Here is a 21,388-nt window from a genome sequence, read left to right on the forward strand (position 1 = left end):
GCCAACTCGTCAACAGATATTTTTCAAATCTTTTTATGTTTTAATCAAGGTGCTTAAGTGATTTGATGCACTTCGTGACATAAGGCCTGTTTTATCACAATATAGATCTTGAGTTTTGATCAGATCGTCTTGACTGGGTGCTGGGTTTTGTTTGAAGCAAATGCAAGTGATACGAGAGGTGGAATCTGATTGGTCCATAGGAGAGGCTTAGAAGGGACATAACTCGTAATAACCACTGGTCGCGCTACGATCGAGCCCATGAATTCAAGCCTAGTTCGGCAAGGGTGGGAACTGGACTTTTAAAGTCAGTTAACTCTCTTGCCTCGGGAAGATGAATCTAACCCTGGGGTTGATAGTATGAGTATGGGCTAACAATGACACTTTTGTATCACTATGTAAATTTGTTGATTCACAGATCAGACTAAACTGTGTATTAGTTTTGTCTCTGACCTCCATAAAATAAAACATTGTCAACGTGATCAAACGCTTTTTTTTAAGAGACACCAGAAATGGGCTTTACACCTTGTACCCATGTGGGGAATTGAACCCGGGTCTTCGGAGTAACAAGTGAACACTTTAACAACTAGGCTACCCCACTGCCCCTTGAAACATAGAACAGCTTAGTTACAATACCTGCTTGTGTAGCAAAAGGGACACTCGAAGATACAGGAAGAATGTCTTAAGAACAAAATCTTCATTGGCAGGATTGGTTTCTGTGTCTGCAATATTCATTGCTTTCAAAATCTCCTGTAAAACAAAACAAGAGCAAATTTTCAGATGGTTTCTCTTGATGACATTCATGTAAATGTATTGCCTCTGTTCATGCATCAGTGTAACAATAACATCATACATAGTAAGTGATAAATACTGAAATTGCTTGACAAAATGAGAACTTCCAGACACTCAATAGCAGCAAACATATCCTGGTGTAAATTCATAAATTCATGTGTCTTGGACTCCTTCAAGGCGTGCTTCTTGTAACAGTATAATCACACCACGCTCGCTCAAGCCAAAACGTCCTAACACATGAAATGTTAAGTTGTAGCAGGATCATGAGGAGTACATGGGGTTTTATGCGTCCCTCGTAAGGTTTAATGCTACGAGCCTCTGGCCACTTATCTTACCAACATGTTTTATGTGACATTGTAAAAAATCGATTGAAAACAGCTGTTTGATTGAGCTGAGGTGAACTTGTGCATTGTCATGTGACTTCCAATGACTCGGCAAAAGCATGCGGCTTATTGCTTTGAAGCGGGTCATAGTGGATTCATTCTGATTCACAGAATTCATGTGCAGCCTGTACTGCTAGTGGCAGGATTTATGCAAGAGATTTATTCCCCCGCTGAGAAATTTATTCCCCTCCAGGCAGGAAACACAAGATCACGTGGACCAAGCAGATGTCATCCTTCTGACATGGAGGTATGATAAAGTATTTCATCAAGATCACACTGACCAATCAGATCTCATCCTTCTGACATGGAGGTATGATACTACTACTTGTAACTGTGTAAACGTACCACGCTGTGTTCGAGAGCCCCCATGGTGTGAGTCAAGGCATCGACATGGTCGACAAGTATAACCTCTCGACACAAGTCTTTCTCCAGCAGGATCTCCAGGTATTCCAGAGCTATTGGAGGTTCCGGTTTGATGGTCTCCTTCAGCATCACACACTTAGCACCTGCCTTCTTTTTCTGTTGGCCAGAATCAAAAAGGTATGTATTAAAAAACAAAGAAATCATTGTCAAATTAGATTTCTACAAAGTTACTTTCACATCTGTAAAACCAACATGTAGTGAGTGAGTATGGTTTTACGCCCCTTTTAGCAATATTCCAGCAAAATCACGGTGGGGGACACAAGAAATGGGCTTCACACATTGTACCCATGTCGGGAATCGAACCCGGGTCTTCGGCTGGACGAGCGAACGCTTTAACCACTAGGATACCCGACCGCCCCTCCAAACATGCAAGAAAGTGGATTGTTTTTGTAATATTTTCACGGCATGCCAGGTTAGGTAGACCACTCTTTGACACTGACAAATATTATAGTGGCCCTTACATGAGTGCTTTGAGACATGATCTAAGGTTTGATATGCTTTTAATACCATGAATACTATGAAAATGTTGAAACTGACTTTGTCAATCTCTTATCTCCACCCCACTCAAAAGCATAAAAACTATATTGCAGTTTACATTTTGGGAACATTTTTGGTCTACCTGGCCTGACTAAATACCCAGGCGAGTTACAGTGCTCTGGCACAATTTTGTATTGGAAATTGGATTCAAACCTCTTAAACAAATTGAATAAGAAAATGAACGTTCAGCTTCACTGTCCAGTGGCTTCAGAGGAGAAGATGTTAAAGACGAATGATGCATGATATCTTGTTTTGTTTTATTTTATTTTTAAGAGATGTGACATAAAAATATTTATGGTGATTATGCAGTCACTCTTCATACAAATGTATGAAATTTGTGTAGTTAGTAGTTTCGACTCAACAGACATCACTTCCTTTGTTATTATTTAGATTTTGACCTTTCTGACCTTTGCACTTTGACCATGCTCTTAATTTATTTCAAAAAGCATTTCCTCGCACTCTAAACAGAAAACAGGTTTGTTCCAACCAACGATAACATGGGAATTTATACAAGAGTTGAATCCTTTTTTCAGCAGAAAAAGCTGTTTATGGCAAATAAGCAGCCATTTTTTAACAAATTGTAAAAGGAAATTTGGTATTTGTTTAGTTTATTCTTGGGTTAGAGGCACTCACAACAGTGGATCCACCAGGCTTATACTCTGCAATAGTCTTTTCCTCCAAGCCTGCCTCCACAGACGTCTCGATCATCTCCAACATGGTGTTGCTGAAGCGCCATTTACACAGAGTGCCGATGAAGTTCTGTAGGTGAGCCACCCCCATGTGGGTGTCTGCCGTCATGTTGCGCAGCTTCGACATGCAACTATCACTGCAAATAATGGCACCAGATCATTTCAATGTCATCCTTTCTACACCCCAGAGTGTCCGTTGAGACAAATACATTTGTCATTAACACAGTTGGCAGTGAATCAAAGTCGTATAGATGACAAGGGTGCAGCATCTTAACCAAATTCATTTCCTGTCTATATATACACTAATTTGAGTGAGTTAGTGAGTGAGTGAGTGAGTGAGTGAGTGAGTGAGTGAGTGAGTGAGTGAGTGAGTGAGTGAGTGAGTCCTTGATGTGGGAGGAAAGCCCAATGTGATGTTGGTCTTAGATTTGTTGGTTGGTTTGTTGTTTAACGCCGCACTCAGCAATATTCGAGCTATATGACGGCAGTCTGTAAATAATCCAGTGATTAATATCATGAGCATCGATCCACGCAATTGGGATCGATGACATGCATCAACCAAGTCAGCGAGCCTGACCACCCGATCCTGTTAGTCGCCTTTTACGACAAGCATGGGTTGTTGAAGACCTATTCTACCCTGGAATCTTCACGGGTCTGTTAGTCTTAGATGTTTACTACTTTGAAGAAACCCACAAATGTCAAATTAAGTCTCATCCAGGTTCCACCTACCTTAATACAGGTACTCTTGTTGCTGGCAAAAAGCCAGACAACAACATGATAGCAGCATAGGCTCTTGGTTCCTGGAAAACATACGAACATGTGAGAGTGAGTGAGTTGGGTTTAACACCTCTTTGAACATTTTTCCAGTTACAGAAAACCCGAAGTGATGCAGGTCTCAGACGTTTACCGCTTTGGTGAAACCCACGAGCACGGGTATGGTGCTGACAAACCTAGAAACATAATCAGGGCGAACCGTGATTCGAACCCACAATCATAAGTTTCTGGCGTGCCCAAGGGACCCACTCTGCACAGCGGCGCCTTAGACTGGGCCACCCATTCCCCGCAAACATGTCTGAAAATACCCTATTGCAAAATCACTGCATGCCCGGTGAAAGGCAGTTCAGCACGAGTAGGATAATACGATCTTGTAATCTAGAAGTCTGCCACCCTTTCTTTTCATAAAGACTTGCAACACCACATTCCGTTTCCGAATCACGGGGAATGTTATAAGAATCATACCGTGTTTGTATATTCATATAAAATGTTTGCACAGATTTATTTGGCCAGAGGACATTTATCATTTCACCAAGAGATATGCATTTTAAGTGTGTCTTTGTACTAAAGACACAGCATACCTGAAATATACGTAGCATCTGCGGTATGATCACACTGTAGCGTTTCTGCAACTCATGACGAACGTCAGTGTTTTGGGGCTGGAAGGAAAATCAGAAAATCACTTAAAAAACTGAAACGTGAGTTGTTTTTTATGTAGCAAAGTTACAGGCGGATTTACTCAGTGCAAACAGGTCTTTACGTATATACGTTGAATAAGGTACGCAATTTCTGAATTCACTCGATCAATATATTCTGATTGTCTTAATATTTGAATGTATTTATGGCATAATAAAGACAATAAAGGACAAGCACCCTTCGGCAGGGCGAGCAGGAAAAAAAACAAACAAGCCCTATGGGGGCTATGGGCTTGTATGGTTTTAAAGTTAATTTCCATCCCTGAATACCGCCACTAACATTGCACTGACCGTGTGTAATTGTTTAGAGATGGCGTCCCACATGAGGTACATGGCCTCCACGAGCCCCATCATGATCTCGGAGTTCTTCAGGCTCAGCTCATCCTCCTCCTCCTCATCACTCCCTGCCTCCTGGAGTCACAACACAATCACAGTCTGTGCCAACTTCAGCCCAATATAGTTTATTGGCAATATCTTTCAAAGCTCTTGATGTTTATCAATATAGGGGCAGAGCTTACAAGGTTTCAGACTGGTGACTAAAGCAGCCTTATTTCAGTAGTCCTCAATGTTTGTAGCTGCCGATACTTGAACAAGATAAAAATGTTTACAATGTTTACACATTTTATTCAGTTCCAGCTAAATTAAAGCATTGAGAACTGGTTCATAAATATAGCCCTAAAGCTACTAGTCAATGCGGACTACCATCAACTGTCTTGGACTTGTAGACTACTAAGAATTTCTAACATTGGTAAATATGAAGAGTGAGTGAGTATGGTTTTACGCCACTTTAAGCAATATTCCAGCAATATCACGGCGGGGGGACACCAGAAATGAGCTTCACACATTGTACCCATGTCGGGAATCGAACCTGGGTCTTCGGCATGACGAGCGAACGCTTAAACCTCTAGGCTACCCGACCGCCCCGATAAATATGAAGATGGCCATCAAATATACCACATCAGCGTATAGTCCCTCCAGTGTCTGGGTCCTGTTTAGACCTTTACGTGACTAGTAGCAACATGCAGTTATGGTATAGAAGAAGGTGTATTGAGTTCCGCTTAAGCATTTGTTCAGCTATATTTTTTTTATTGAAACTTATTTGACAGAAAGACATCTCTTTATCCTTACACCAGCAAAGATTCTATTATTAGAAAGACATCTCTATATCCTTACACCTGCAAGGATTCTATGATTAGAAAGACATCTCTATATCCTTACACCTGCAAGGATTCTATGATTAGAAAGACATCTCTATATCCTTACACCGGCAAAGATTCTATGATTAGAAAGACATCTCTATATCCTTACACCTGCAAAGATTCTATGATTAGAAAGACATCTCTATATCCTTACACCGGCAAAGATTCTATGATTAGAAAGACATCTCTATATCCTTACACCTGCAAAGATTCTATGATTAGAAAGACATGTCTATATCCTTGGCTTTAAAGGCTAGTGGACACGGTTGCCTCGAGAAGATGCTGATCTATAGGCAAGAATGTACAATACATACGGCATTGGCATTACTGTCTTCTTTGGTGTGACTGGTTGTGGTGTCATTGGCAGAGCTGGCGGTGCTTTCATTGTGATCCTCACTGGCAGTCTCAGCATGGTTTCTCTTGATTAGCACCAGCATCACACGAGACAGCAGAGTCAGGTACTTCACTGAAACAAACAAGTATGGTGTCCACCAAGATTCATGACAAGTTCAGTGAGATGCAGCATAAACTGTTTTAAAGAGGAATTTTACCCTGTAGCCTTTTTCAAATCCATAATACATGGATACCTATATCACTTCATTTAAGGAAACACTCAAGTGCTAAGAAATAGAAATAGTTCCACAGCACTGTAGCTCACCTGGATATGTGAACAAAGACAGCATAAATACTAAATACTAATAACTTACTTGAACAAAGGGCACAGATATGCTATATAACAACATATGTACCAAATTTTCTTACATTTTGAACAAAAATGTCTGAGGAATAACCATAAATAATTTTTTAATGTGGTTAAAGTACAAAGGTCAAAATATAAAATATAGCGAATAATTGATCATATCAACTGACCCTCTACCAACAACACATTTTGAAAGAAAATTGCTGAATATACAAAGTTTCAGCTTTCAGTATGGTTGAAGTGCAGAGTTCAAATCGATGTCACAATATATCATATTGTGGAAAAGGAATGTATATGTTGATTCCCACAACTAATTACACATATACCAAATTATTCAAATAATATTATATATATTAAAAAAAAAACACACTGAGGTGTCATATCATAAGAAGGATACACAACTGGGATACGGTGACATGTATCAACCAAGTCAGCAATCCTGACCACCCGATCCGGTTAGTCGCCTCTTACGACAAGCATAGTTGCCTTTTACAGCAAGCATGGGTTGCTGAGGACCTATTCTACCCCAGACCTTCAAGGGACATGCAACAATGGAAATTAAAAAACATTTGGGGCACCTGTTGGAGTTTGGCACTTACTGCATTATCTATGGTAACCAGGCCTCTCACATATAGCAAGATAAGTGTAAGATTCTGGGGTACCTGATTCCTCAAACTTGAGCTCACTCGGTGCATACTGGAAGAACTTCCTGGCTGCCCCAGCATCCTCCTTGATGAGGTGAGTGAGCCGGGAAATCTTCTCCTCTGTGGTCTGCTCCAGCGGCATGTAGCTGTTGATGAGGAGCTTGACTATCTTCTTACACACAGCAGCGGAGTCCTCCTTCAGCCTGGCCAGCAGGTGCTCCACTGGCACGATCGTCCAGAACTACAGGATGGATATAGGATAGATATAGGATGGACATACGATGGACATCAGTCTCAAACTTAGTCATCTCAACAGGCATGGGTCCTTCTCATGATCCCAAATGTTAACGATAAAAGAGTAATTGTAAAGAATAATTTGTTTTTATGCCGCATTATTCCAGCTATATGACAGCGGTCTAGAAATAATTAAGTTTGGACCAGGCAATCAAGTGGTTGACATTATGAGCATCAATCCACGCACTGGGATATGATGTCATGCATCAACCATGCCTGACCATGCCTTATTTAAATAAAGCAAGTGTCCTCATGCTCATGCTCTAACTATAAATAGTTCAGCGCAAAACTATACTTTATTACTCTACACATTTGGGTAGAGCCAACTATATTACTTTTCTAAGATGCTGATTTTAAGGCTAACCTTGTGTTTTATTAGAGCTGGTCATAAAATCAAATTTGTAAGGACCTATGACGTAAATTGAAAATCCTCAAACAGGATAACAATAATACTGTGATACATATTGCTATATATAATAATTAACATACTGCTATGTTTTCTTCCACATGTCAGGAATTATTGCCATACACTAGTTGCCCCCTTCAGGGAACTATCTCATGGTTGAATGGTCCAGCTGCCATGTGAAACCATAACTGCTCTTAATCAAGGGAGGTAACACAGTGACAAATAGCATGCGTACAAGAAATGTGAGATAAGCTGTGCCAGGAAGATTTTAACTTACTTCATTATTAATAAAACCAAAAAGAAATACACTAATCATGCTAATTTCCATATTTTCGCAACATAGCAACACATTTAGATCACATAGCAACACATATATATGAGTGAGTGAGTTGTGTTTAACGCCGCTTTTAACAGTATTCCAGTTATTTCACGGCGTGTCAGCTTAATGTGGGAGGAAAGCCCGAAGTGATGCAGGTCTCAGGCCTTAATCACTTCAGTGAAACCCACGAGCACGGGTATGGTGCTGACAAACCTAGAAACATAATCGGGGCAAACCAGGATTCGAACCCACAATCATAAGTCTCTGCACCGCGAATCGCGGCGCCTTAGACGACTGGGCCACCCGTGCCCCCTAAGAAGCCCAGTGAGAGAACAAGCATTCATCTAGGATTCATCACATATTTTTGAGGGTTTGTATCACTGTGTACTGATAATACTGTGCAGTCATATTTGTAATAGTAAGAATTATCCCTGTATCCTTGTTAAGTAGCATATAACACTAGAGACAGCATGCTTTACCTTGATTGCCCGGATTTTCTTGACCTTGAGAAGAAGGTCCAACATGGTCTTCCTGACTGACTCGGACAGATCATGGACGTGGTCTCTCATTGTGGGCAGCACCTGCTTCAGCAGCGGGTGGCAGAGATGGTTGTCCAGCAGATCGGTCAGACCCTGTCAGCGGAGGGCACATAGAATATATAATGCTGCCAATGGACATACAGTATTAATTACCCTGTCAGTGGAGGGCACGTAAAATATATAACACACCCACTGGACAAACAGTATGTAAAATCCTGTCGATGGACACATAGTACATGTTACCCTATAAGTGCAAAACTATACCCCGTGTCTGTTTTGAACAGCTGCAAGTGGAATTTAGAGTTATCCCCCCTGGTTGTTTACAAACATGGCATACTTGATCATTCAAGTAGTTTTGGGATGGGACAGTTTCTAGATATTAACTTCTTAGGCTGAACAAAAAGAATTTGTTTGTTGTTTAATGCACCACTGATCAATAAACCGGCTACATGACAGTGGGATGTAAATACGTTTGGACCAGACAAACCGGTGATTCATAAATCAGGAACATTCCATTCCGTTGAATATGACATGCACTCAGAGTCTGTAGACCACACAAACCAGTGATTAGTAAATCAAGAACAGACGATGGATAAGACATTCAAGCATGGAGCGTGACCACCCAATTCATTCATTCACCTTGTAAGACAAGCATAAGTTGCTAGAGACCTATTCTCATCTGGAATCCCTATGGGACCTGTCCCCTAATCTTGCTGATGCTTAGTGTGATACTCACCCTAACAACACTGAGGCGGACTTCCGCAGAGTTGGCATCATTGAGATGATCCTGTAGCAGCTTGGTGATGAACATCTTGATGGTGAGGTTGGGCAGGAGCTCCCAGTAGCTGGACATGATACGACACACACCCTCAACAGCGATACGCCGAGCCACAGGGTAGTCGTCATACAGAGCAGTCTGCAGGGGGAACAAGTTAGTCATACAACAGGGTTCTACATGATGCGACACACACCCTCTACAGCGATACGCTGAGCCATAGGGTAGTCGTCATACAGGGCAGTCTGCAGTGGGAACAAGTTAGTCATACAACAGGGTTCTACAGGATGTGACACACCCCCTCTACAGCGATACGCCGAGCCACGGGGTAGTCGTCATATAGGGCAGTCTGCAGGGGGAACAAGTTAGTCATACAACAGGGTTCTACAGGATGTGACACCCCCCCTCTACAGCGATACGCTGATCCACGGGGAAGTCGTCATACAGGGCAGTCTGCAGGGGGAACAAGTTAGTCATACAACAGGGTTCTACAGGATGTGACACCCCCCCTCTACAGCGATACGCTGATCCACGGGGAAGTCGTCATACAGGGCAGTCTGCAGGGGGAACAAGTTAGTCATACAACAGGGTTCTACATGATGCGACACACACCCTCTACAGCGATACGCTGAGCCATAGGGTAGTTGTCATACAGGGCAGTCTGCAGTGGGAACAAGTTAGTCATACAACAGGGTTCTACATGATGCGACACACCCCCTCTACAGCGATACGCCGAGCCACGGGGTAGTTGTCATATAGGGCAGTCTGCAGGGGGAACAAGTTAGTCATACAACAGGGTTCTACAGGATGTGACAACCCCCCTCTACAGCGATACGCTGAGCCACAGGGCAGTCAGCAGGGGGAACAAGTTAGTCATACAACAGGGTTCTACAGGATGTGACAACCCCCCTCTACAGCGATACGCTGAGCCACAGGGTAGTCTGCAGGGGGAACAATTTAGTCATACAACAGGGTTCTACAGGATGTGACAACCCCCCTCTACAGCGATACGCCGGGCCACAGGGCAGTCAGCAGGGGGAACAAGTTAGTCATACAACAGGGTTCTACAGGATGTGACACCCCCCTCTACAGCGATACGCCGGGCCACAGGGTAGTCTGCAGGGGGAACAAGTTAGTCATACAACAGGGTTCTACAGGATGTGACAACCCCCCTCTACAGTGATACGCCAAGCCACAGGGTAGTCATACAGGGTTCTGGGGTGCATTCATGCAAGTTCTTTTCACTGTGTTATGGATATCTAAGATAAGCAAATTGCACAATGTCGTAGCAGAACAGTAATAATTTTAAAATTTAGATGTTCCTTGACAAAAATACTGAAGAGGAAAAATTAAGGACTTTAAGGACTTTTTCTGACTCTTACCAGCAACGCTTCACACTGTCTGTTGATCAGTTCATCCTTCTGCACGGGGCAGGTCAGCGGGAACACGTCACACAGCAGGAAAGTAGCATTTGCTCTCACATCACAGTTGGGCACCTTGTGACAAAAACCGAATATTTATGAAACTGTATACAGGATGTTTTTACCACCAATTTCAATTTATTGGAAACTTGATTATCATCAATCATAGGTTTTTGGACATCATGCCTTTTCGGATGGCCATGTTTAACGCGATTACTCGCACTATAACAAGGGGTGTGGCAACACACAGACATGGTAAATACTCACATGATGACCTGTTTTTAACATAAAGTCATCTTTGATAAGAGAGTGACATGTTTAACAGTTGTTCTTGAGCTTAATGAGAAAATAACAAATGTTTCTTAAGCGTCCGAAAACCCATAACAAATACAGATACAGATACAGATACAAAGTGCTTGTATTGCTTGACAGTCCTGTGAGGTAGAACCAGTTGCATCTTAACCTGAAACATTTACCAGCCCCATAGTGTGACAACATAGTCCTTTGATTATAACCTTTGATATGCTGTATTTGTGCCAAGGCCCAATAAGTACTAATTGAGTTGTTTGAATATTTATATATATTGTATATTAACTGCATTTATTTAAAATCTGAGATCGAAAAAAACGGGTTTTTTCATTTCCGTGAGTACCTTAGTGCCTAGATGCATCCCAGTATAATGTTTTACAGTTGTGATGATGCTTATGTGAAAGACTTGTTTACAAATACTGAGAGACCTCCATAATTGCTAAGATGCATCTTTCAAGAATGTGCCACCTGTGAAGATCCAGGTTAGAATAGGTCTACAGCAACCCATGCTTGTTGTGAGAGGGGACGAACAGGATCGGGTGGTCAGGCTCGCTGACTTGGTAGATGCATGTCATCGTTTCCAAATTGCGTAGATCGATGCTGATGATGTCAATCATTGGATCGATTATTTACAGACCGCTGTCATATAACTGGAATATTGCTGAGTGCGGTGCTAAACAACTAACAAGAATGTGCCTCTATTGCTAAGACACCTCTGTCAAGGATGTGCCTCTATTGCGATAACACCTCTGTCAAGGATGTGCCTCTATTGCTATAACACCTGTCAAGGATGTGCCTCTATTGCGATAACACCTCTGTCAAGGATGTGCCTCTATTGCTATGACACCTCTGTCAATGATGTGCCCCTATTGCTATGACACCTATCAAGGGTGTGCCTTTATTGCTATAACACCTCTGTCAAGGATGTGCCTCTATTGCTATGACACATGTCATGGGTGTGCGTTTACTGCTATGACACATCTGTCAAGGATGTGCCTCTATTGCGATAACACCTCTGTCAAGGATGTGCCCCTATTGCTATGACACCTGTCAAGGATTTGCCCCTATTGCTATAACACTGGTAGATGATGTGCCCTATTGCTATGACACCTCTGTCCAGGATGCGCCTCTATTGCTATGACACCTGTCAAGAATTTGCCCCTATTGCTATGACACCTGTCCATGATTTGCCCCTATTGCTATGACACCTGTCAAGGATGTGCCCCTATTGCTATGACACCTCTATCAAAGATGTGCCCAATTGCAGTGACACCTCTATCAAGGATGTGCATACTCACATTAAGTGACCGCCACAGGATGGGGTTGTACAGCTTCAGCAGCATATCAGTAACTCCTGTCTGTATCTTCTGGTTGTGTATGTACTGCAGCAGCTGTGTGGGACATATACATGACTTTATCATACCTTCATGTCAGAATGATGAGATCTGATTGGTCCACGTGATCTGATAAAATACTGTATAACACTCCTTGGAGGGTAAAAAAATTCTCAGCAGGGGAATAAATCTCTTATACCCTGCCACAAGCACTGCAGGCTGCATGTGTATTTCTGAGAGGCAGAATAAATCCCTTATACCCCACTTCAAAGCAAAAATCCTGCTACAACTTATATTGTACCCACACAATAAGTAACACAGAGTTCATGGCTTGACATAGTCACTGTAGCATGCATTCAATATATAAATATTGTTTACATTTTCTACTTTATTCATTTGACTTTCCAAGCAAGTGAGTGAGCATGGTTTACGCCGCTTTCAGCAATATTCCAGCAATATCATGGCGTGGGACACCAAAAAATGGACTTCAGACATTGTACCCATGCGGAGAATCAAACTCGAGTCTTCAGCGTAACGAGCCAACGCTTTAACCACTTGGCTACACCATTGCCCCTTTCCAAGCAAGAGCAAGGTTAATACATTGATTCTGACACAAATTTCATAAAATTTAGTAAAACACGCAATTTCAATAATATCCTTAGCTGCAGTGAATATGTTTGTCATATAGATAATCCTAACAAAACCCACACTGAGAAGCAGGCAGTGTCCAAACGATGTCATTACAATGTCAGTCAAAGCCTGCAATGCAGTAGTGCACATAAAATCACTATTACACGTGTTATCCCTTTGGAATTCTATTGAGAATGTCTGCTGGTATTATTTTTTGCTTACTGCGCAACTCGAACTGTAGTGTACTGTGAGACCTTTAACGACTTATTTTCAGTCAGTCTGTTGCCTATTTGGTTGAAATAATGAATCACAGACTTAAGTCAAATTGTCAGCTTAACATAACCAAAGAAAAGAGCGATTTAGTCCCATGTTACCCCAGGTAGCATACTGCATCCAGCAAAAGTGACTGAGTGTAGCGTCCTTGACATCAAGCATGATGTCACTACATTGTAACTCTGTAGCGTGAAGTCATCCCACTATATGATGGATGTGAATTGTGCCCCAATATGCCTTAAAGTAAAGTGAGTGAGTTGGGTTGAACTCCAATTTGATCACTAGTCCAGTTATATCAAGGTGTAGTCAGTAAAGGTTGAATTGACATGGTAGTGCAATAAAATGTACACTAACCACTTGGGCTGGCTATCGATACAGATCACAGAGATCAATAATCGTTACCTAAATATTGATCAATCAATAAATATTGGAGAAGCAGCTTTGAGCGTGACGAGCGAATGCTTTAACCATAAGGCTACCCTACCTCCCCCACAAACAAGATTGGTTGGTTGGTTGGTTGGTTGGTTGGTTGTTTAACGGCGCACTCAGCAATATTTCATCTATATGACATCAGTCTGTAAATAATCGAGTCTGGACCAGACAATCCACTGATTGACATCATGATCATCGATCCATGGAATTGGAATACAGTGACATGCATCAAACAAGTCAACGAGACTGACCACCCGATCCCGTTAGTTGCCTCTTACAACCATAGTCGCCTTTTACAGCAAGCATGGGTTGCTGAAGACCTATTTTACCCCAGATCTTCACAAGGTCCCCAAACAAGAGTGAGTGAGTGAGTGAGTGACTTTTACTCCGCTTTTAGCAATATTCCAGCAATATCACGGCGGGGGACACCAGAAATGGGCTTCACACATTGTACCCATGTCAGGAATCGAACCCGGGTCTTCGGCGTGACGAGCGAACGCTTTACCCACTAGGCTACCTGACCATGCGCCCCCCCGCCCCCCCCCCCAACAAGACGTACCCGTGACAGCAGTGAGAATATGTTGGTTCCCTCCCTCCTGGCATGGACAGCATGAGTCATCAGGTTCTGGATACAGTCATTTTCAAGTTTCTGAAAAAATATTTTCCATGGATCACCAAAACATCGAATGGATTTGGAACTAAGCCAATTACAAGAGTAATCCCGGAGGAATCCTGTCGGGATTCCTCGTCCCAGGTTCATCCAGATATGGAACACTAAAATTCAAGGCTTTCAACTGTCATTTTCAAAGCTTTATAGTTGAGTTATTAGCCTTAGTCTGACATTATATTTTTGAATCCAGCACAATAAATACCAATCGTAAGACTCAAAAAGCTGTATGAACATCACAAATGTTCAAACAGGATTTATTTTCACAACCAACAATTAGATAAATTAAGTCTGTCAAGAATGTTATTACTTTAATTAACAAGTCATTTGTTCAAATTCAATGCTTTTCAAGACATTTTGGTGATTTTCAATGCTTTTTAAGGTTGACACTAAAAGTAAAAGCTTTTCAAAAGGAGACTTTAAAATTAAAGCCCTGTCAGGATTGTCTGGTTCAGATTCAATAATGCAGTCATGCAGCTGCAGTATTGCTTGTGTTGCATTTTGTGAGCTATTTCAATACAACAGCTTAGCTAAATGTTATAATCTGTACTTCACAATTTGTTTTACCTCTAAACATGGGCCAGATGCCTGCTTCCAAGAACGGAAGAACACCTCCCCATAGAATGTGCTCATATCTCTGTGAATAAAAGGAACAGATATTCAAGGATCAAGTATTTGCCTATCTATTTAAACATTAACATGGTTTCTATCTATTTTACCACTGGCCTGATGTCATAACATTGTAAGACTATTGTAAAACTATGCTAAAATATGGCAGTTCCAATAATTGAAGTACCAAGAACACAAGGACTAGGTGTGATCCTATATAGTTCTGTTGTAACACATGAAAATTCAGCATTGGAAAGTGGCACTGGTCCTGTAGTCCTTGCCAAACTGCCCAATAGTTAAGGTATCATAAGGACTAGAAGAAATTTGGAATTTTTGAGGGTTTGCCATGTTATCATTATAAGGACTAATGGACTAAAAATTGTTAGTTTTTACTGCTGGAAAACTGTGCAAAGGTTGGAAAAAGAGAAAATTATGTCTAAAACATCAAGCCATAGTTATCTTTGTTAATAATTCAAAGAATACAACCTTTATTACGTCACAGCCATTAATCCTGCATTTCAGCTCTCATCACACCATAAAATCATCAGACAGTCCTTTCCACTGTCAGCTATCCATCACAGTTGTGCAAGTAGCATCTTGCAAAAAAAACTGTTCGTTTCCAAAGTTGCTTGCTGGACACATTAGGTTTGTCATTCAACTGAACAAGATCATAAAGAAGTTGGAACAGAGGAGGTTAGGTCACTGAAGCATCTGGCTAAGTATCCTCAGATAGAAAGTGGTAATGTGTTGGGTGGTGTTCCAAACTTTTATGGTGTGATGATACCTAAATGCAGGATTAATGGCTGTGAGGTAATATAGAGGTAATATAGAGGTAATGTATTCGCAAGAAGAAGCTACTTTGGGGTCATTTTGTTTTGTTGTTCAAGTTCCTGTGGCAGTGTCCTATCAAAGTCTTTGATTCTACAAACAAAAGAGCCTAGCCCTACGGGTACATTACACAGTGAGTGAGTGTGAGTGATTTGGGTTCAACGTCGCTTTTAACAGTATTCCAGTTACATCACGGCGTGTCAGCTTAATGTGAGAGGAAAGCCCGAAGTGATGCAGGTCTTAGAAGTTTACCACTTCGGTGAAACCCACGAGCACGGGTATGGTGCTGACAAACCTAGAAACATAATCGGGGCGAACCGGGATTCAAACCCACAATCATAGGTTTATGACGTGCCCAAGGGACGCAACTCTGCACAGCGAATCGCGGTGCCTTAGACGACTGGGCCACCCGTGCCCCCGATTACACAGAGTAGCGACATATTAACAGTCATGTCAGTATATACAATGTTGAGAGAAACTTACCTTGTTGATCCAGGAAAGAATTCCTTAAATCTCACGTAAAGCTGATCTGTGAACTCTGGAGAAATGTTGAAGAGGAAGGCCAGAAACTTTCGACCCTATAACCATGACAACCCAGACTTCATTACAATTTGCAGGGTTTTCAAGTGATAAAAAACCTGATCATCTTGAACAATGTTGGCATGCAATCCCCACAAAATAATGCCTCTTAACATTGTGAAATAAACATAAAAGTAAATCATATTATTGTCATTCTTTACTTCTTGTACAGGAGGGCCCATAGGTGTAAGGTGTCCCATTATCTGTTCAGAGTTATCTCCCTTAGACAAGCCAGGATCAACTGACTATGTGTTGGAATCCCAGTTTTACCCTGCTTGGTTTGTTTGTTTGAAATTAAGTATGAAAGTCAAGGCATCCTTGTCCTAATCCTAATGTTAAAAGTTTTACATTTTGGAGTTCCTAGACTCGAAACCACTACAGCAGCAAACCGAGGACCCCAGGACCGCTATTAACTCTCTCAACACCAGTCAACCAGAAGTGTTTACTGCTGGGACACCGTGTTCCCAGAGACTCTTGTGTGATAGATGAAGCCAACATTTATCAAAGAAAATATCTGCTTGTAAAATATATTTGCTACTACATGTTATACACCATTTGAAATGTCTGATCCTATGGTTTATAAATATGAAAGTTATATTTTCACATTATTTAAAATAATGCATTTACAACTTAATTAAGTTCGTTGTAAATAAAAAATGTAAGCTAACTCGTTGTTAACATCCAGATTAAGGACCAAGGAAGCAAAAACGTGACGATTTTCGGCAAATATAAGATTTCATAAAATCCACTTACCTATTTCTGTTTTATTTTCATTGTTTACGTAATTGGAAAATCATTTTGAAAAAGAATTATAAATAGTTTCTGTCATCACCCATTTCCCGACAACAGCGTCTGTCCGCTCAGTAGCATGAAGAAATACCCCCGTTTTTAAGGCTTCGTATGAATAACACATTCGTCGAAGAAAGGCATATGACACATCGCTGGAAAGCTTATTCCTTCATCTACACGCTCGTAACATCGCCTGTTTTTTTTTTGTAGTTATAACAAGCAATTTCATTGAATTAAAATTGGTTTCTAATGACGCTTTCTTGCGAAAATCTGCTACAAGTTTCGTGATTGGTCAATTTTGACCATGTGACCTAAGGCAGCCAATCAAATTACAGCTGTGATACCAAGCTCGTGTTTGATAAATTTCAGAAGTTGGAAAAAGATTTTTGTTAAATCGTGTTATTCTGAACGTTTTAAGCAGGAAATCACGATATATATTAAAAATATGGAACTTCGTGAATGTATCGTGCTAGGTTACGATCTGTGACAAAGATTTTTCATGCATATATTTTTGCATTAAACATTGTGTCCAAGCCGAGAATTCAAGGCGTCGAAAGCCGAGATGATCATTTGACTTACATTACAAGCGATCGCATGAAAAGATGGAAATAATAACTTAGATGAAAGTTTGATTACTTTTAGATATATTTTTGTTGATTTTATTTATTACTTTGTATAATATATTTAAAGATTTGTTTAAAACGTCTTTATTTTCCTCTTTAACATGTTCGATGTGGACCCGTTGTCGAAATGTGTGTTTTCAATAACATCGCGGGAAATAGTGAATAATTTTTTAATTTATCGATAAAAAATGATAAATTGAAATGGAATACCTATTTCAGACATTGTGAAATGTGATAGATTTAATAAATGAATGATATTACAGGTAGGTCCATAAAAATATATACTATTTTGACGTGACTACGGCTTTGGCGGTTAACCGGCCTACAGTATCTGGGGACTCGATGCTTCTTGGACGTAAAACCGGCCTACAGTGTTGAAAGAGTTAAACTCTGATGTTTCATGGATTTCACCAAAGTGGAAACATTAATAAACATTAATTCCACATGCTGTTAAACTCAATTCACTGACTACTGAGAGAGTTTTGTTTAATGCCACTTTGAACAGTGATGTTCGCAGATGTTCACCATTTTAGTGAAACCCACAAGTACCAGTATATAGGTGACAAAACTAGAAACATCTGGGCAAATAGACCTTCAACCCATGATCATAGGTTACTGTCACACTTAAGGGAGACAACTGTGATGCCTGTGACTGAGCCACTCTCACTCCCCACAGACTACTAATTACACATGCTGTGTACTCCGAGTGTTCTGGCTGGTTGGTTTGTTTGTTGTTTAACGCTGTACTCAGCAATATTCCAGCTATATGATGGCGGTCTGTAAATAATCAAGTCTGGACCAGACAATCCAGTGATTAATATCATGAGCATCGATCCATGTAATTGGGATCGATGACATGCATCAACCAAGTCAGGGAGTCAGACCACCCGATCCCATTAATCGCCTTTTACGACAAGCATAGTCAGCTTTAACGGCAAGCATGGATTGCTGAAGACCTATTTTACCCCGGAATCTTCACGGGTCCTGAGTGTTTTGAGAACATGGAGAACTATAGGCCTGGATCAGACTTACCTCAGGTTCACGAAGGAAAGGTTTGGCTGCCGCACAAGCAAGCAGCCTGTGTTTGAGTGACTCCATCTCTGTACTGTCCCAGTCGACCAGCTGGACCGCTTCATGCATGGCCCACACACGCTTCACCTTGGCAGCCTGCAAGTACAGACAGGTCGTGTCATTTTAATGCCATAAAACATATATAAAGTGGATTTGGGAGCGGTACGTCCTTCACAATCCTGACTGCGCCAGTGATACTCTGATGATCATGAAGAAGTATGTTGATCTCGTGGAGATGTGGATCTCGTGCTCAGCTGTGTCTGCTATCTTCTGACCATCAGAGAGGGATATGTTGATCCCTATGTTGACGAACTAGGAGCGGTACGTCATTCATGGTCCTGAATGCGCCAGCGAATCTCTGATGATCGTGAAGGAGTATGTTGATCTCGTGGAGGGGTGGATCTCGTGCTCAGCTGTGTCTGCTATCTTCTGACCATCAGAGAGGGATATATTGATCCCTATGTTGACGAACTAGGAGCGTTACGTCATTCATGATCCTGAATGCGCCAGCGAATCTCTGATGATCATGAAGGAGTATGTTGATCTAGTGGAGGGGTGGATCTCGTGCTCAGCTTTGTCTGCTATCTTCTGTCCATCAGAGAGGGATATGTTGATCCTGATCCCGGCTGCATCTGTGATCCTCTGTTGATTTCTTGGAGAGGGGTATCAATCTCGATCTGTCGATTGTAGGGGGGAATTTCGTTCCCGTGGAGTGGGGTGTCGATCTTGATCTGTTCACCGTAGACCAGAACGTTGATCCTGTGGAGAGGATCTTGATCTGTCATCGGAAGTCGAAGGAAGGGAGGAGAGCATGATTGTATAGTAGAATGTCGATTTCGATCCTTCTGAATGTCGATCTATGTGGATTCACCTGCGAGATGACTTGGAAGTCTTTTGAGAGAACGGGGCATCAGACCTATCTGCTTTTAGCATGTTTCTCGTGGGGTTCTTAGCAGCTGATGAGCCGTGTTCCACTTACTTCGAAGATTACTGTCTATCCCATTCACACATTTACGACTGCAGATCATAATTTCTGCTTTAGAGAGGTCCTTGCACTGGCTACATGGTTCTGATATTTAACACCGGCCATGGGAGTCAGAACAAATGGAGTGTGGTCCTAGGGGTGAAATGATACATCGATGCACCATGAGTTTACATGTGACGATACGGTACACGATACGTTTTTTTCTGTATCAATATGTTCATTATAGACGATACACTTGCTGATATTAATTATGACTCGTTAAATGACCCCCAGCATTTTGTCAATTATTGCACATGTTGTAATTAGTGTTTCAAGGTCACTGTTGATAATAGACACTACAAACATGTGTCTACAGCTACCTTTTCTTTTTGAACGTGCTCTGAAATAATTATTGTCAATCAGTTTCCATGTGATTTAATGTGTATCGCTATACGCATTGTATAGTGACCCAAGTATCATAATGTATTGTATCATGACCTTGCTGTACCTTTTCACACCTTGTGGGTAATGAGCTGAAAAAGTACATTTGCACTTCTTACAAGTTGGCGAGTTTTATTATCCATGGTAACCCCTCTGAGCAAGGATAAGTTTTTAAAATTAAAATTATACAGCATTTGGAGTAAACACTGGGTTACTGCATTTCACCCAACACACTCACTCAATTGTAAACATGGGGCTGAACATCTACCTCAAGGAACGCAGCGTTGGAAATTGGCACTAGTCCTGTAGTCCTTGCCAAACTTCCCAATGGTTAAGGTATCATAAGGACTTGTAGAAATTTGCCCTTTATAAGGCTTTTGCTACTTGTTATCATTATAAGGACTAGTGGACTAAAGATGTTAGTTTCTTCCCCTGGTAAACGCCTCAAAAAAAGAATCCCTGTATTACTTACACTAATTTTCTCGGCAGCTTGAGCACTTTCCAGGAAGAAGTGGAGTGTGTTCACAGCAACCTCCTCCTTCCCCTCCAGCCCCCGGCGCCACCACACCTCCAGCAGCTGGGCGATGTCACTCCGCAGGACGAGCGCCTCCTCCGGCAGAGACATCAGCACACCTGCAGCCAAGCAATAAAGGCACCAAGTGTCAATGAATGTTGCGTTATGCTGTAGTAGGTGAGACCAGGGAAGATCCGGGTTTGAATAGGTCTTCAGCAGCCCATCCTTGCCATAAAAGGCGACTATGCTTGATGAAGAGACAACTAAAGGGATCGGATGATCCGACTAGCTGACTTGGTTTTTGTAGGTCTCCGTATCCCAATTGCTTGGATCAATGCTCATGATGTCAATCACTGGATTGTCTGGTCCAGACTTGATTATTTACAGACAACCGTCATATAGCTGGACTATTGCTGAGTGCAGTGTTAAACAACAAAAAAAAGAGTGAGTGAGTGAGTGTGGACAAATCTGGTTTTATGCTCTTTTAGCAGGTGACACCCAAAATGGGCTTCACACATTGTACCCATAGGTGGATCGGTGTGAAATGCATGATGGGAATAACTCAGGTTAACAGGAGTGTGTGTAGGTAATTTAGATTTAATGTTGTTTTGAACAGTACTCCAGTTATATTACAGAATGTCATCTTCAGCAAGTAAAGTGTGAGGCAAAATATCAAATCTGGAATCGGTTGATCCTACTACACATCCGAGTTGAGCATGAAGATTTTCTTTGAGACCC

The 21,388-nt window shown here is 41.5% G+C and overlaps 1 protein-coding gene across 1 annotated transcript in view; it reads right to left on the minus strand.

Moving 5' to 3' along the window:
* The window catches only part of LOC139463892 (condensin-2 complex subunit G2-like), a 40,809-nt gene that overhangs the window by 13,849 nt on the left and 5,572 nt on the right, over positions 1-21,388 (minus strand). The window contains exons 5-21 of the mRNA XM_071245308.1: positions 20,609-20,769; positions 18,693-18,827; positions 16,153-16,247; positions 14,800-14,869; positions 14,125-14,214; positions 12,195-12,287; positions 10,549-10,662; positions 9,128-9,307; positions 8,332-8,484; positions 6,852-7,074; positions 5,804-5,955; positions 4,582-4,701; positions 4,177-4,254; positions 3,551-3,621; positions 2,766-2,958; positions 1,518-1,691; positions 634-747 (exon numbers count right to left, since the gene is read on the minus strand). Of these exons, the coding sequence (XP_071101409.1) occupies positions 634-747; positions 1,518-1,691; positions 2,766-2,958; positions 3,551-3,621; positions 4,177-4,254; positions 4,582-4,701; positions 5,804-5,955; positions 6,852-7,074; positions 8,332-8,484; positions 9,128-9,307; positions 10,549-10,662; positions 12,195-12,287; positions 14,125-14,214; positions 14,800-14,869; positions 16,153-16,247; positions 18,693-18,827; positions 20,609-20,769 (2,216 nt within the window). The remainder of the gene's footprint in view (positions 1-633; positions 748-1,517; positions 1,692-2,765; positions 2,959-3,550; positions 3,622-4,176; positions 4,255-4,581; positions 4,702-5,803; positions 5,956-6,851; positions 7,075-8,331; positions 8,485-9,127; positions 9,308-10,548; positions 10,663-12,194; positions 12,288-14,124; positions 14,215-14,799; positions 14,870-16,152; positions 16,248-18,692; positions 18,828-20,608; positions 20,770-21,388) is intronic.

The sequence above is a fragment of the Haliotis cracherodii genome, unplaced genomic scaffold (assembly GCF_022045235.1).
Source record: "Haliotis cracherodii isolate W230 unplaced genomic scaffold, xgHalCrac1.p SCAF_16, whole genome shotgun sequence".
Classification (NCBI taxonomy): Eukaryota; Metazoa; Mollusca; class Gastropoda; order Lepetellida; family Haliotidae; genus Haliotis; species Haliotis cracherodii.